This window comes from Passer montanus, unplaced genomic scaffold, assembly GCF_014805655.1.
Source record: "Passer montanus isolate IOZ18808 unplaced genomic scaffold, ASM1480565v1 scaffold10, whole genome shotgun sequence".
Lineage (NCBI taxonomy): Eukaryota > Metazoa > Chordata > Aves > Passeriformes > Passeridae > Passer > Passer montanus.
This window is the reverse complement of record NW_024356505.1, coordinates 3,643,654-3,657,033: the sequence shown is the minus strand read 5'-3', so window position 1 is coordinate 3,657,033 and position 13,380 is coordinate 3,643,654. Positions and strand designations below refer to the sequence as shown.

The 13,380-nt window shown below is 41.4% G+C and overlaps 1 protein-coding gene across 2 annotated transcripts in view; it reads left to right on the top strand.

Moving 5' to 3' along the window:
- Positions 1-13,380, top strand: part of TGFBR2 (transforming growth factor beta receptor 2) — a 60,527-nt gene that overhangs the window by 32,729 nt on the left and 14,418 nt on the right. For both annotated transcript variants that reach the window (XM_039708417.1, XM_039708408.1), the window contains one exon: positions 9,107-9,906. In XM_039708417.1, the coding sequence (XP_039564351.1) occupies positions 9,107-9,906 (800 nt within the window). The remainder of the gene's footprint in view (positions 1-9,106; positions 9,907-13,380) is intronic.

The window sequence follows — 13,380 nt, the reverse complement described above, 5'->3', positions numbered from 1 at the left end:
GTCCTCCCGTGGTGTTTGGGCAGCTTTGTTCCTCAGCTTTACCTTCACCACATCTCCCAGCCATTAGCCAGTGTGAGCATGACAGCTGCCTAACAAAGCTGGGCTTTATTAACAATGTTTGAAGTCAAGTTCTTTGACTGAAGTTAAGCCTGGTTTACCCCAAGAGACCAAGCAGTACTGTGGCCTTTCCAGCCCCACATCTGACCTGTTTTCTGTGGACAGAAATGACAAGGTACTCATTGTAGACAAGAGTATGGGATTTCTGCATGTTACTTAGTGCATGACCTACCTATCTGGTGTGCCTTGGAACTGCTTCCTCTTGTGCAGCTCATTTAGGCACAGTCATTCATCAATTTGTAAACCAGCAGTGTAGACTGCAAACAAGAAAACAAGTCTTTTAAATACAGTTGTCGATATATATGCAGTTGTTATCCTGGGCATCAAATTCAAATCCAAGCAACGGTGCAGAGAACTGAAAAGTTGGAACCAGGATTTCAACACAGTTCTGTTTTGTTTGTAGTTGTTTCATTCTAATAACTGACATGGTGGTAATTTTTTATCCTCACCTGTCTCTATGCAAGTCTCCATGCAGCTTGCAACCAAGGTGTCTGTGGGATTGTTTAGGTAGACTGTTTAGTGCTCACCTACTGCAAGATGAAGTCATTATTTTGGGCATTCCCACCACGCCCAGATATGAGAGAAACCTTAAGCAGCAACTCTGAACCATCCAGACAGTTGCCTTGAAATACCAAAACCTCAGTGATAGAGAAGATTGACAGGTCAACAAGAGTTTATGAGAATAATGAAGCTAATTGGGGAAGTGTGTCAAGGGAGGGTGGGTGTTGTGCTGCTTTTTAGCAGTTTCTTTTTAACTTTGCATTGACCATGGTTTTACAGAGTTGGTTAATTGAGAGTGTTAGAGACATGCCTATTTGATTAATCAATTGTAGCTGAGTCATTTGCCTGAACAAATTACAGCCTGTGGATTTGCAGTGCTCCAAGTGCTCTGATTGCTCACTGTGTACAGTTGTTATCTGGGAGAGCTGGTGCTGCTCTGCTGCCTGAATCACCACAAGCATGCCTGTGTGATGCCTTGTCCTGTGCCCGGACTGCAGGAAATATAGATAATGTTTCAAAATGTCCTTAACTTTGTACCTCATTTGTCTCTAACATGTTGATCCTGTCTTTTCCTTTCTTTCTCTCCTCTTCCTCTCCTTACTAGAGTTAAAGTGTTAGTGATTTTACTTGACTCCATAGAAGGATCTCAGACTTAAGATCTGTGTGCAAACAGTCACCAGCCCATAAATACTTATGTGATGAGTTGTCCGGTGCTCAAGGAACATCAGAAGGGAGATGATTACAGCTGGACTGCTTCCAAGTGAATTTTAACAAAGGCTTTCATTAATCTCTCTTTCTGTTATCCAACTAACATGTTCAGAAGGTAACTGTCTTCCAGCTGCCCCATAAAAGAGGTCAGTAACATTACATAACATTGCACAGAGCCTCACTGCTTGTATGTTGGCTTTGTTCTCTGTTTCCTCTTAGGTATTTGCAGGCACTAGAGTCCCACCCAGTGCCTGCAGCTGTGTGTAACCAAAGGAGAGGCTGTGTAATGCTGAACATCTGATTCACTTAATGGGATAGAAAGGAAATAGAATGAAAAGAGGCTAAAGGAGCCAAAATTTTGTTTTGCTCTGTATTATTTATATTGTTTGCTTCTTAGGAAAATAACCATGCTCAGTTACAGATTTGTGTAAAAACAAACTAGGCAGTGCTGTTCCAGTCTGGTTGGCATATTTGTTACAATTTGCATCACTTGAGAGCTTAATAAGTATGGGAATGTGGCCAACCTTTTATCAGGTTGTCATGGAAGAGACTTTAATAATTACAGACAGAAACAAACTGTAACCAACACTGGCAACATAATATTTTGGGAAAGGTTGGAGGGTGAAACTCAGGCTGAGAATAAAAATAGTGGTTAATGTGTGGCATCTGTTGAAACATATTGAAACTGGAGATATTGATTTGTTCCAGAAATCCACCAGCAAACAGCAGCAAACACCCAAGCCCACAGAAACACTGTCACATCATGTAAAGTTAAAATATGTTGGCTTTCATATTGCTGAGTAGGAAAGCTCAGCTGAAAAAATCAAAGTGTGTGAGAGATGCCATGTACACACAGTGAAGGGACCTATTAGAATGGGAGAGGTAAGAAGGGAATGCATTAGTGGGGTGGAGGATTTTAAGCAAATGGGTGCTGTGCCAGCAAACCAAGGAATTACACTTTCTAGCCAGCAGAGAGGGAATAAAAGCAGCAACAAGCTATTTGTTCTGTCTTAGAGCTTAAGAGTTTCTTAGACCTCCTGGGTGCTGAATAGCATACTTGGCAATCAGTTGAAAAATGAAATCTTGCTTACAATAGATGAAATATCCATTAGGTCATTGCTGCCCAGTCTTTTTGCTGAAGTAAGCCACCCAGAGGCAGTCAAGTTGCCTGCCTCCCAGCCCTGTGACTAAGATGCAGTCATTCCCATCAGGTGACAGATGTATATGCATGACTCTTCCAACATGTAACACATCTAGCTGGGGATTTTCCCTGGGCATTACAGAGAAGTCTTGAGTCCTGATCCCCTAGATAGTTGTGTGCCAAGGCCAAAGCTGCAGGTCTGCAGGGGAGCGCAGCAGTGGGTGTGCCACTGGTCTTCAAAATAGCTCATGCTTACTACCTTTCAGGAAAAGAGATAAGTGGTGGCACTGAGCAGTGACATGCATTGAGTGCTCTGAGAGCTGGGTTTGCCAACCATTTGTTGACTGCAAAGAACATTTAGGCAGTCAAATACCCACAAGAACAGATGAATGGGTTCCCATACCTTTAAGTAAACCCTTAGGGCACAAAGTGCTGGAACCTGCACTTGGGTCACAGCACCCCACTGCAATGCTGCAGGCTGAAGGAAGAGGGGCAGGAAAGCTGTCTGGAGGAAAAGGACCTGGAGGTGCTGGTCAGCAGTGGCTGAACATGAGCCAGCAGTGAGAGCAGGTGGCCAAGAGGGCCCATGGCATCCTGGCCTGTTTCAGAAAGAGTGGAGCCACCACAACCAGTGCAGTGCTTATCCCCCTGAACTCAGCACTGCTGAGAACACATCAAATCCTGTGGGCCCTCACTACAAGAAGGACGTTGAGGTGTTGGAGCACGTCCAGAGAAGAGTGGCAAAGCTGGGGAAGGATCTGGAGCACAAGTCCTGTGAAGACTATCTGAGGGAGTTGGGGTTGTCTAGCCAAGAGAACAGGAGGTTGAGGGGGAACCTTTTTTGGCTTTCTACTACTGTCTGAAAGGAGGCTGTAGCAAGGTGGGGGTCAACCTCTTCCCCCGAGTAAGAAGCAATGGAACAAGAGGAAATGGCCTCAAGTTGTACAAAGGATGTTTAGATTGGATAGCTGGGGAAATTTCTTCACTGAAAGCATTGCTAAGCACTGGAACAGGTTCCCCAAGGAAGTGGTTGAATGAGCATCCCTGGAGCAATTTAAAAGCTCTGTAGATGTGGCACTTAGAGACATGGTTTAGTGGTTGACTTGGCAGTGCTGGGATAAAAGTTGGACTTGATGATCTTTCCAACCTAAACAATTCCATGATTCTATAGCAGGCCAGGCAGACCTGCCAACTACCGGAGGTGGTGCCTCTCCAGGAGAGAGATCTTCTTTTGGATACCCGGGTAATATCCTTTTCAGACTAAAAGCTGAAGACATGCAGCTCAAGCACATCTTACTTGGCCTTGACATACTTGGTTTACCTAGTCCAAAAAAAGATCCTGTCAAATACAGAAACTTGCTGAAGGAATTCAACTTTCAGGAAAGTCTGCAAGAAATGCCAGGGTTTATTTTCCACTGGATAGTAATATAGAGCCCACTCTGGTTTTAAAAACTAGTAATCTCTCTTCTGCCATGAGTTGGTTCAGCATAGAGCTGAGGGAGGGCTGGAACTGCACAACAAAACTATTAAATTGGAAAAAAAAATTGTCTCCAGCAAGTATGAAAAATTAAAATGTTTCCAAGAAGCTATCATGGTAAAAAAAAATGCAGGTTAATTTGAGGTGCAGCATTTGAATTTCATTATTACCAAGTGGTTTTTTTTGTCAGGATGAACCATTTTCCTAAGGAAACACCCTCCACCCTGAGTAAAAATAGCTCCCTACCCCCCATCTGCAAACCCCCTAAAACAATGCCTGTAAAACCAGCAGAAATTTTTCAAAATTACATCAACTTTCAGAGCACTTTTGTCCTTAAGATAGAAGTTTCAGGGAAAAGTATAGGAGTATCAGAAGCAGAGTTTCTGATTGAAAATCAGTATTTCCCACCAAAAAATGTTTTGCTGAAGATTTCCAAGTCATTTTAATTCTAAAAAGGCCAAAATCAGGAATGTACATGAAACACTGAGCTACAGAATTTCATTTCCACTTTAGGATTCTGCAATAGAGATAAACTAAATTACGCCAAACAGCTGTTCAGAGTAAATTTCATGTCACTGAAAGTGAAGCATTTTATGGAGCTAGTTTTCATCCAGACAGTACTAAAGAGATGGGCAGGCTTTTCCATATTTTGTTGCCTAGTGCCTTGCTCAGAAATCACTACACAGGCAAGGTTCAAACTCCCATTTTGTAAAAAGCTCTCTCTTGATTCAGAGCGGGTCTTGAACTTGAAGCTGCTGTACCCCACCCATACCAGTCCGCTCACTGCTGGGGATTCAGCACTCACATACATCTCTTGCCAAACTGCAGCATTTGAACAGAAATTCTGTTCAGGCAAAAGCATTCAAAAAGTGTTGGTTTTCATTCCAGTGTGGAATTCAAATCAAACTTTGAAACCTCAGAATTTCTACAAAATGGAGTTTTCTTCCAGTCGGCTCAAAGGGCTGCTTTGTGTCTTGGGATCTTGCAAAATAACTAGATCACAGTTCTGTGTCTGGGACCATGTTTTGTGACTTTCTGTTTCTGGGAATTTTTAAGACACTGCACAAGCTTGCAATACATCGGTGCTGATATATTTAACTTGGGTTCTGCTAATATCAAATATATTCTTTCTCTGCTCCGTGGCTTTGACTAGCAGTTGAATAGGCAGCAGCTTTAGAGCTCACAGGAGCAGCAGACAGCAAGGAAGTAGTTCTGTCAGTACTGGCTGGGTAGTCTGCTGCCCTGCCATTCAAGTGTGTGTCCTCATTTCACTGCCGTTGTTTTACTTATTCCTTCCAAAGTTCAGTGACACTAAAGCTGTATCAAAGGCATGAAAACCGACCTAAAGAATTTGCAAGTTCTAGGGCTTTGAAGCTCCCTGACTGAACAGGGGCTATACAGTGCTTCCATTTTCCTTGGCACCTGAGCTCTATTCCCTCAAGGCTTGGGTAGTGTTAAGGGTTATGCAGATGGTTTGTGCTTAGTTTAAACCGCATACAGGAAGCTTTCTTTTAGCTCAACTTCTCCATTGTTATGCTATATTAATAGGCTCTTTTGAAGCCTAAGAAAGGACTGATCCACCCAAATAATAGTTGTGGGTGGGTAAAGTTATTTAGGAGCACGTTTGCAAAACATGAAAGGCTGTTTCATTTAACCATTTCCTTGCCTGTCTGTGCAGCCAGGTTTTGCTCATTCCAGTGCTCAGAAAGAGGAAGCTGCACTCCCATTTTTTAAATTATGAGGTTTTAGTCATAGGTATTTATTTATAAGTCAACATATTTATTCTTAGATTCCTCTAGTCAAGCCATAAAATGTTGGCTAGCCACTATGCAAGCATACAGGTGTGCTCTGAATTTTGATCCTGTCCTGATTTTGTACACAGATTTTGCAGAGAAGTACCCCATGCTTAGTTTGTGCTGGAATGGCTGATTTGATTCTGCTTATATCATTAGGCAAAATCAAAAGCAGTTCCAGAAGTGACTTGCTTGGGACACACCTCAGTGCCACCAGCTCTTTGCTCTTGCTGTCCCCTTTAATTCTCCTGTCAGGCAGCTTGGTCCCCTCCTAAGCTTAGAGTTCAGCCTTGTCAGTCCTGACACTCAGTTCTCCCTGATGTGTGCTCATTCTTGCGCTTCCAAACACTGAGTGGGATTTACCTAGTGTCTTAAATACTGAAAATTAGCACAGCCTTTGTCCCTGCTGCTTTAGGTGGGGTTGTGCAGCTCAATGTTTTTCACCCCCTGCTTCTCTGCTTCCTCCAAGTGACCATGCCAAAGCGGATGTGTCACTTTGCAGCAGGGCTGCAGGATGATACAGTGTTCAGAGGGAAGTGGCCAAAATGCTCAGCTTCTGCTTTGATTAACTTTTTTTTACATTCTTTTTCAAGTAACATTTGCAACATTGACAGTTTTTTCCCTTCTACCCAGAAATTCCCCTGCACCGCAAGCAGAGCTTTCTCTTGTGCAAAAAGAGGAAGAGCTGAAGGAGCTGAGAACTCTGCTGGAGAGTTCTCAGCTGTAGAGCAAAATAATACAACCTGCTCCAGGACATTGTAGGAATGTCTGGAGATCCTCACACAGGTAGCCATAACAGTAAAGGAGCACGGTGTGTTTCTCCTCAGTTAGAGCTGAACATGCACCCAGCTACCTTCAGCTGCTTGCACTCAGGGGGAGCAATTTGAAAGACAACTAATGCATCTTAGGACTTTTGTCACTCATTTTGAAAGATGTTTGTGTTTCAGATATCTGGTCTACATACTGCAGCTCTGTGGCAAAGAAAAAGGACTTAAAAGGCTGTAAAAAAACATTTTCATCTTTGTGAAAGAGGATACCCTATGATACAGATGACATGTTACTCGTTTCCACGGGCAGAGTCCAGACTTAAGCATGCTTTTCTGTGGTCAAGAAAAAACAACAAAAATCCTAAACCAGCAAAACAGAACTCCAAATATTCAATAAAATTACTTTCTCTGATTGTTATAGGTCATGGTTGTGTCACATAGTTGTGACCTGCTTGCAGTCAAAACTCCAAAACAGCCATCCCACAATGCAGTCAGTTCTCCTCCATCAGGGTGTTTCCCAAGTTCTTAATAAAGCAGATTTTCTAGAAGCAAAGAATGCACAAGGGAATAAGCAATGCAAATCTATTTACTGACAGTGACATTTGACTTTCTAAATATATTCCTCCCGTAAGAGCCATACAAACACAGCAGATTTTTTTCCCCTCTTCAATATGTTTAAAAGCAGAAGAGTTGGCTTTAATCTGTGATGAACTTTTAGGTATTGTTTTGATTTAAAATGTAATAATTTTAAAATTTCTAACATTTTGTTGTTAAGAGAAGCTACTGGAGAACAAGGATTTGTGGTTTGCATAAGTCTGGAAGAAGGGATTGCCTTAAGTTCTTTTGCATAAATAAAGGAAATATGTTTTTGTAGGTACTGCTAGTGCAAATCATTGACCTGTGCTAGGCTGGGAATGACAGTGCTAGAAAGGCATTTCTTCCTTGAAACCCTGTGAGGGAGGCTAGGATTTAATTACTCACTTGCATCTGGTTGATGAACCTTTCAAATACAAGAAGCACATCCTGGTTCAGGATGCAAGCCTTTTTCCAGATAAAAAGACTATACTTTTCAGATGTCCTATCACCTGCCTTTGAACAGCTGATGGCTCCTGCTAATTGCCAGCTGGATTTACAATGGATTAGTGATTACAAGTGAAATTGGAGGGTCAGTTCTAATTGCTTGTTCTAATTGTAGACTTTTTACCCTTATCCGTTTTAGCATTGCTCACCTTTGTTTTGAAAGGCACAGAGTAGGGGAAACAGAGGCTTGTGGCTAATGTAGTCAGTGACAGCTTCCCTTCAGAGCTTATTAAACTTTTCCTTTTCGTATTGACTTATTTGGCCTGATGCACAGAGCCTGAGTCAATGACATGGCTGTAAGCATCTGCTAGAGCACTGTGCTGCCACCACAAGCCACTTGCTTAGCTGTACCTGCAGCTACATTGGTTTCAGTCCATTTAGGTTAGGTTCCCAGGACTTCTTCCAAACAATTCCCTCCCTCATGCAAAGATGATACAGTACATTTTATCAAAGGAAGAGACTGAGAGAGTAAATTTCCATGTGCTCAATCAAATCAGTTTCAGATATAAACTCTGGCCCTCCTTTAATCTCTTCTTGGAATTAAACTGTTCCCTTTTAAACTGGTTGTCTTCCCTAAGAAATACTGAACTAGAAGGTAGTTTTGAGAGGTGACAGGGCAGCTCTTACCTGTAGTAATCTGTACTCTTCCCAGAACACATCCCTATTCTAGAATAGGTCCCTGTTGTTCTTCTATTCTCTATATGTTCCACCTAAGAATATGTTGGCGTGTGCAGTGCACCAGGTGTGGAGTTAGGAATAAACATCTTCATCACAGCAGAAAACTACTGTACAGCCCACAAGGAACTCACAGAGGAAGTTTTTCAATACATAAATCCATATAGAAGTACCTGGAGGATGGTGGTGGTGACCGTTCTTAGCCTGTTTACATGCAGGTGTTTGAATTAGTTCTAGCAACATTCACATACATCAAAGCATGAGAATGAGTTCTGTTTTTTGAGTCTGTATGCAAGTATACATATTTGTGCCTAAATATTTTTGTATAGTGTGTGAACAGACTTCCTGAAGATGGCTTTGCAGGGATCCTACTAAAATATACTGGATCTGGAGTAAATGGGCAAGCGGGAGTTCACAGGCTTCATTGTCTGTTTATCTATAGAAAAATTAATGTATTCTAGTAATTAGTGGTTAAGGGAGCAGTTCTGTCAAGAATACATTGACAGAGTGAGTACAGGAGACTTTGGCTATTGTATTCAGGACAGTGAGGATTTCATCCATTATATATTAAAAGTCCGAGAGAAGAACAAAGCTACTAATTACGTTAGGATCTTACTTGTTCAGTTCTGGCTTTTTATAAAGTAAGCAGACAGGGAAGTCCTGGTAAGCAGAGGCCTGCACACAAAACAACATTTTGAAGCAAGAAAGCAGAGACAATTTTTATTATTTGCTGTTAGTGGAGAGGATAATTTATTGCATTCTGATAAAAATTATAATTATTGACAGCTTTCTGTACATATGAAACTATGAAATAACTTCATGCATGCCCTCCTTCTGTTCTTTGCAGATGACCCCCATAAACCAGAGGAGAAAGATGAAATTTCCAAAGTCACAATCATAAGTCTTGTCCCATTACTGGTGATTTCTGTTGCTGTGATTGTTATCTTTTATGCCTACCGCACTCACAAGAAGAGGAAAGTCAGCAAGGCATGGGAGAAGAATGTTAAGCCCAAGAAGCATAAGGACTGCAGTGATGGCTGTGCCATTATGTTAGATGACGACCGCTCAGACATCAGCTCCACGTGTGCCAACAACATCAACCACAACACAGAGCTGCTGCCCATTGAGTTGGACGTTGTTGTTGGCAAAGGAAGGTTTGCTGAAGTGTACAAAGCCAAATTGAAGCAAAACACATCAGAACAGTATGAAACTGTGGCAGTCAAGATTTTCTCCTATGAAGAATATGCTTCCTGGAAAACTGAGAAAGATATTTTTTCAGATGTAAACCTCAAGCACGAGAACATACTCCAGTTCTTGACAGCAGAGGAGCGTAAGACAGATCTTGGCAAACAGTATTGGTTGATCACTGCCTTCCATGCTAAAGGAAACTTGCAGGAATATCTCACACGGCACATTATCAGCTGGGAGGACCTCTGGAAACTTGGTGGGTCCTTGGCCCGAGGGATTGCCCATCTGCACAGTGACCACACACCCTGTGGTCGTCCCAAAACACCTATCGTACACAGAGACCTAAAGAGTTCCAACATCCTGGTGAAAAATGATTTAACCTGCTGTCTCTGTGACTTTGGGTTGTCCCTGAGGCTGGACCCTTCCCTCTCTGTGGATGACTTGGCTAACAGTGGGCAGGTAAGTTAGAAGGTTGAAGTGGGGGGCGGGTAATGTACCAGTTGGTCTGTCAGTTCGTGGGCTGAAAAGATGGAAAAACTGCAGGCTTCTCCGGCAGCTTTGACTAAAAATAATTTAAAATTAATGTGAATGGGTTTATAAACAAAGAGGCTCTAAACATTAAAGCAACAACGAGAGGAGTGCAATGTAGGTTTTGTTATGATTGGAGATCTGCATATGTGTGTGATGCAACCATCCTCTCACTTATACCAAGTATGTATGAGCTTTTTAGCAACTGTTCATGGTGCTGCTGCAATGCACACACACAAATACAATAAGGATCTGCTTCATGTTGTGAGGTTTTGACACAATTTTTGTGCCTGATGGCATTACACTTCTGTGTGACTTGACCCAGTCCTGGTTTACCCCAGCATAAGTGAAGTCAATCATGCATCCTCAAAAGCTGTAAGCATGTAACTACAGATAGATAATAATTTTAAATTTAAAAAAAGGAGACCTCTATAATGAATGAGTACATTCTTCACATGTAAGCAAATACAGGGATGTCAAATAAAAATACTTGTCCTGTTGTGATTTTTCAACTAAGGGGCATGGATAATATTCATTTACTTGACAGGAATGTTTATGAAGGTGTTGAAGATTATCTACATCTACATAGTGTCTCTTTTAATGAAAACTCCCATAGTATAAATTCAGATCATTTGTTAACTTAATTCCTAATGGTTTAATTATGTATATATTTGTGTATTTCATATTTGTATTTTTATACATAGATTACTCAAATCTTGTCTATTTAAACTAACTTTTACCTCACATGGAGCAAATATTTTAGCTTAGAATATTTTCAGGGACAGATCTTCCGTCTGTGGTGTTCTGTTGAGTTCACAGGAGTTTTACTGTTGTAAATCAAATGTGGATATGCCTTTGGAAGTCTCCTTATTGAAAAGCAACTGTCCTGATCTCATTTTTAGAAGATCTATTAACCAGAGCCAGGAGTGAATGTTAATTACTGGAGCCATTCTTAAAATACTACAAACACCACCCTGTTACATATAATTTCTCTCCAGTATGCCAGATATTTTTAGAGTTCAATGAAGTCATGCCAGATTGTCAATCATAAGACTGGTCCCATTTGAAGCAAGAGAAGGACTCTGAAATTCATCACCCACAGACACTTTGCTTAAAGCGGACCCTTATTGCGTGCTGATTTCTCTGGTATTCCTCAGAGGCACTTGGAAGCAGGAGGATACTGCCACTTCCACAGTCCACACCAACACTGGTGACAAAGTACAGGGCTGCCTAGATCAGGTTATGGCTTTGGAGTTGGTCTCCTTGGACACTGGTGTTGAGGCTGACTGTTTTATTTTGTTTAGCTTCAGTGAATCTGTTTGGGGGTGACCCAGCTGATGTCGTTTTTCTCTGTGACAAAGGAGTATGAGTCAATTGATTTGACTCCAACCTCTGCCTTGTTCTTTTTGGGCTCACAAGAGCAACCCACTTTAATTCCCCAACATGCCAGCTTTAGTGCTGTAGCTTTTATTAAAGAAGTCTTGCCCCAAGGTTTGCCTTATGCATAATTTCTAAAGTTTACTCTTTGATTCAAACCCTTGCTACCAGGAGATTCAATTTTAAAACTTGTATAATGGAGTTGACGCAATTTTTAATTAAAGAAAAACTCAAGCTTTCGATGAAATAAATAAGAATGTAAGTATTTAACTGTTTTTCTGGTCATCCTTAGGCACTAATATTGAAGGCAAGTTGTTGGGATTACAAAGCCATCTTCTTTCCAATCTACCCATCTACCTTCCATATCATGCAGATATAGCCATTATTGACTACAATACCAGGCTGGAAACCACCTTTTTCCCATACAGAACCTTTGCAGTCTTTTGAGTTTGGTCATCCATGATGGTTAATATTTGCAGACATTACTTAATGTGACCATATAAATCTGGACCTTCTTCCCACTGTGTTCAGAGAACTGGTAGGTGGCTGCAAGGCCAGCAGTTCTATACCTCAGCAGCATCAGATAAAGAGAAATATATACTGCCTCTCTGACTGATACACCTCAGGGCGTGAAACATCTCTCAAGAGCTTGAAAGAAATGTAAGATCTCCAGTAAAAAAAGATTCAAACATCACAAAAATGAAGCGAGATGGTCTCTCACTAGAAGTTTTGGAAAATCAAGAACTGAAAGCAGACTGGTATCTGCAAAGAAGAAACATATCCAGACCCTAGCGGGGGCAATCAGCTTGGAATTGCCAGAGTTCAGATACCTAAAAATGCCTTTGAGACTCAGGAGTCACTTGTTTTCAACATACAGAAAAAGTGTCTTTGACCAATAAACGTGATAAACTAAAATGCAGATAAAACGACATAAGCAGAATGAAATACATGATAATTCTAAGCAGGAAGGATATAAGATTGGCTTGATAGCATTCTTCAAGTCAATTTTTTTTTCTACACTTTCTTCTGTGCATTGTAGTTGTAGGCCTTCATCCTCCACTGTCCTGCAAAAGTGCAGAATCATTTTCATTGCTGCAAAGAGTGTGTTAAATGCCAGACAAGAACAGAACTTTGTGGCAATGTGAGGGACCTGTGTTTAGGCATCATTAACTCTTGTTAAAATCTGCAAGGTTTGCAGATGTTTGGCCATGTGCACAGGTAACCTTCTTAAGCTTTGGGTGGGATGGCTTGGAGAAGAAATCATGTGCTAGAGAGTTAATGGTGGGTAGCAGCAACCTCTACTTCAGTGTTTCCATCTGTACATTTTATGTAGGGAAGGGAGTTGGTGCTCACCTTGGTGGTGCTGAGACATGACTGGCCCAAGTATCTGTTCAGGGTATAGCTGCTATTCATATGCTTGCCCTTAAATTCATCAGTGTCAATGTAGCAGGGAACTTAACTTTGAGACTGCTCACACTGAATTTTTTTTTCTGTCCTCTGTTTATAAAGGCTTTGATCCTACAACCATTCGGATATTTTTGACACAGAGATTTTCTGCTGTTGCAAGGTCCTATGACAAAGCTATGTTCTTGATCTTTCCTTCTTGTTATGATACTTTCCACTTTTTGTGGAACATCCTCACACTTGCCCTGAGCCTGAGGTGATAAGACATGTTTACAGAGGCTTATAAAAAGGGTGCCCATAGGGCTCTCTCAAGACTGCACATTTACTATGTGGCTGTCTGCAGTTGCAGACCCAGTAACTGAAATGATCTTTCACAGCCCTGCTTGCCTCTGGGCTCTGGAGTGATTGCTGTAGTGTAAACAGCTCGTTTAAATCATATGTCCTACTGCATCACCCACTTGTGTTTGTTCATCCCTGCCATTAAACAGTCTTCAACTTGAATCTGTCTTTGCCTGATGAAAGACTTCTGTTTGCAGTTTTTCAAGGGGGATACGTTATTTTTGTGAAGAGTTTGTCATTTGAGAGCAACTGTTGAGTGATCCAAGAATTCTTCCTTAAATCCTT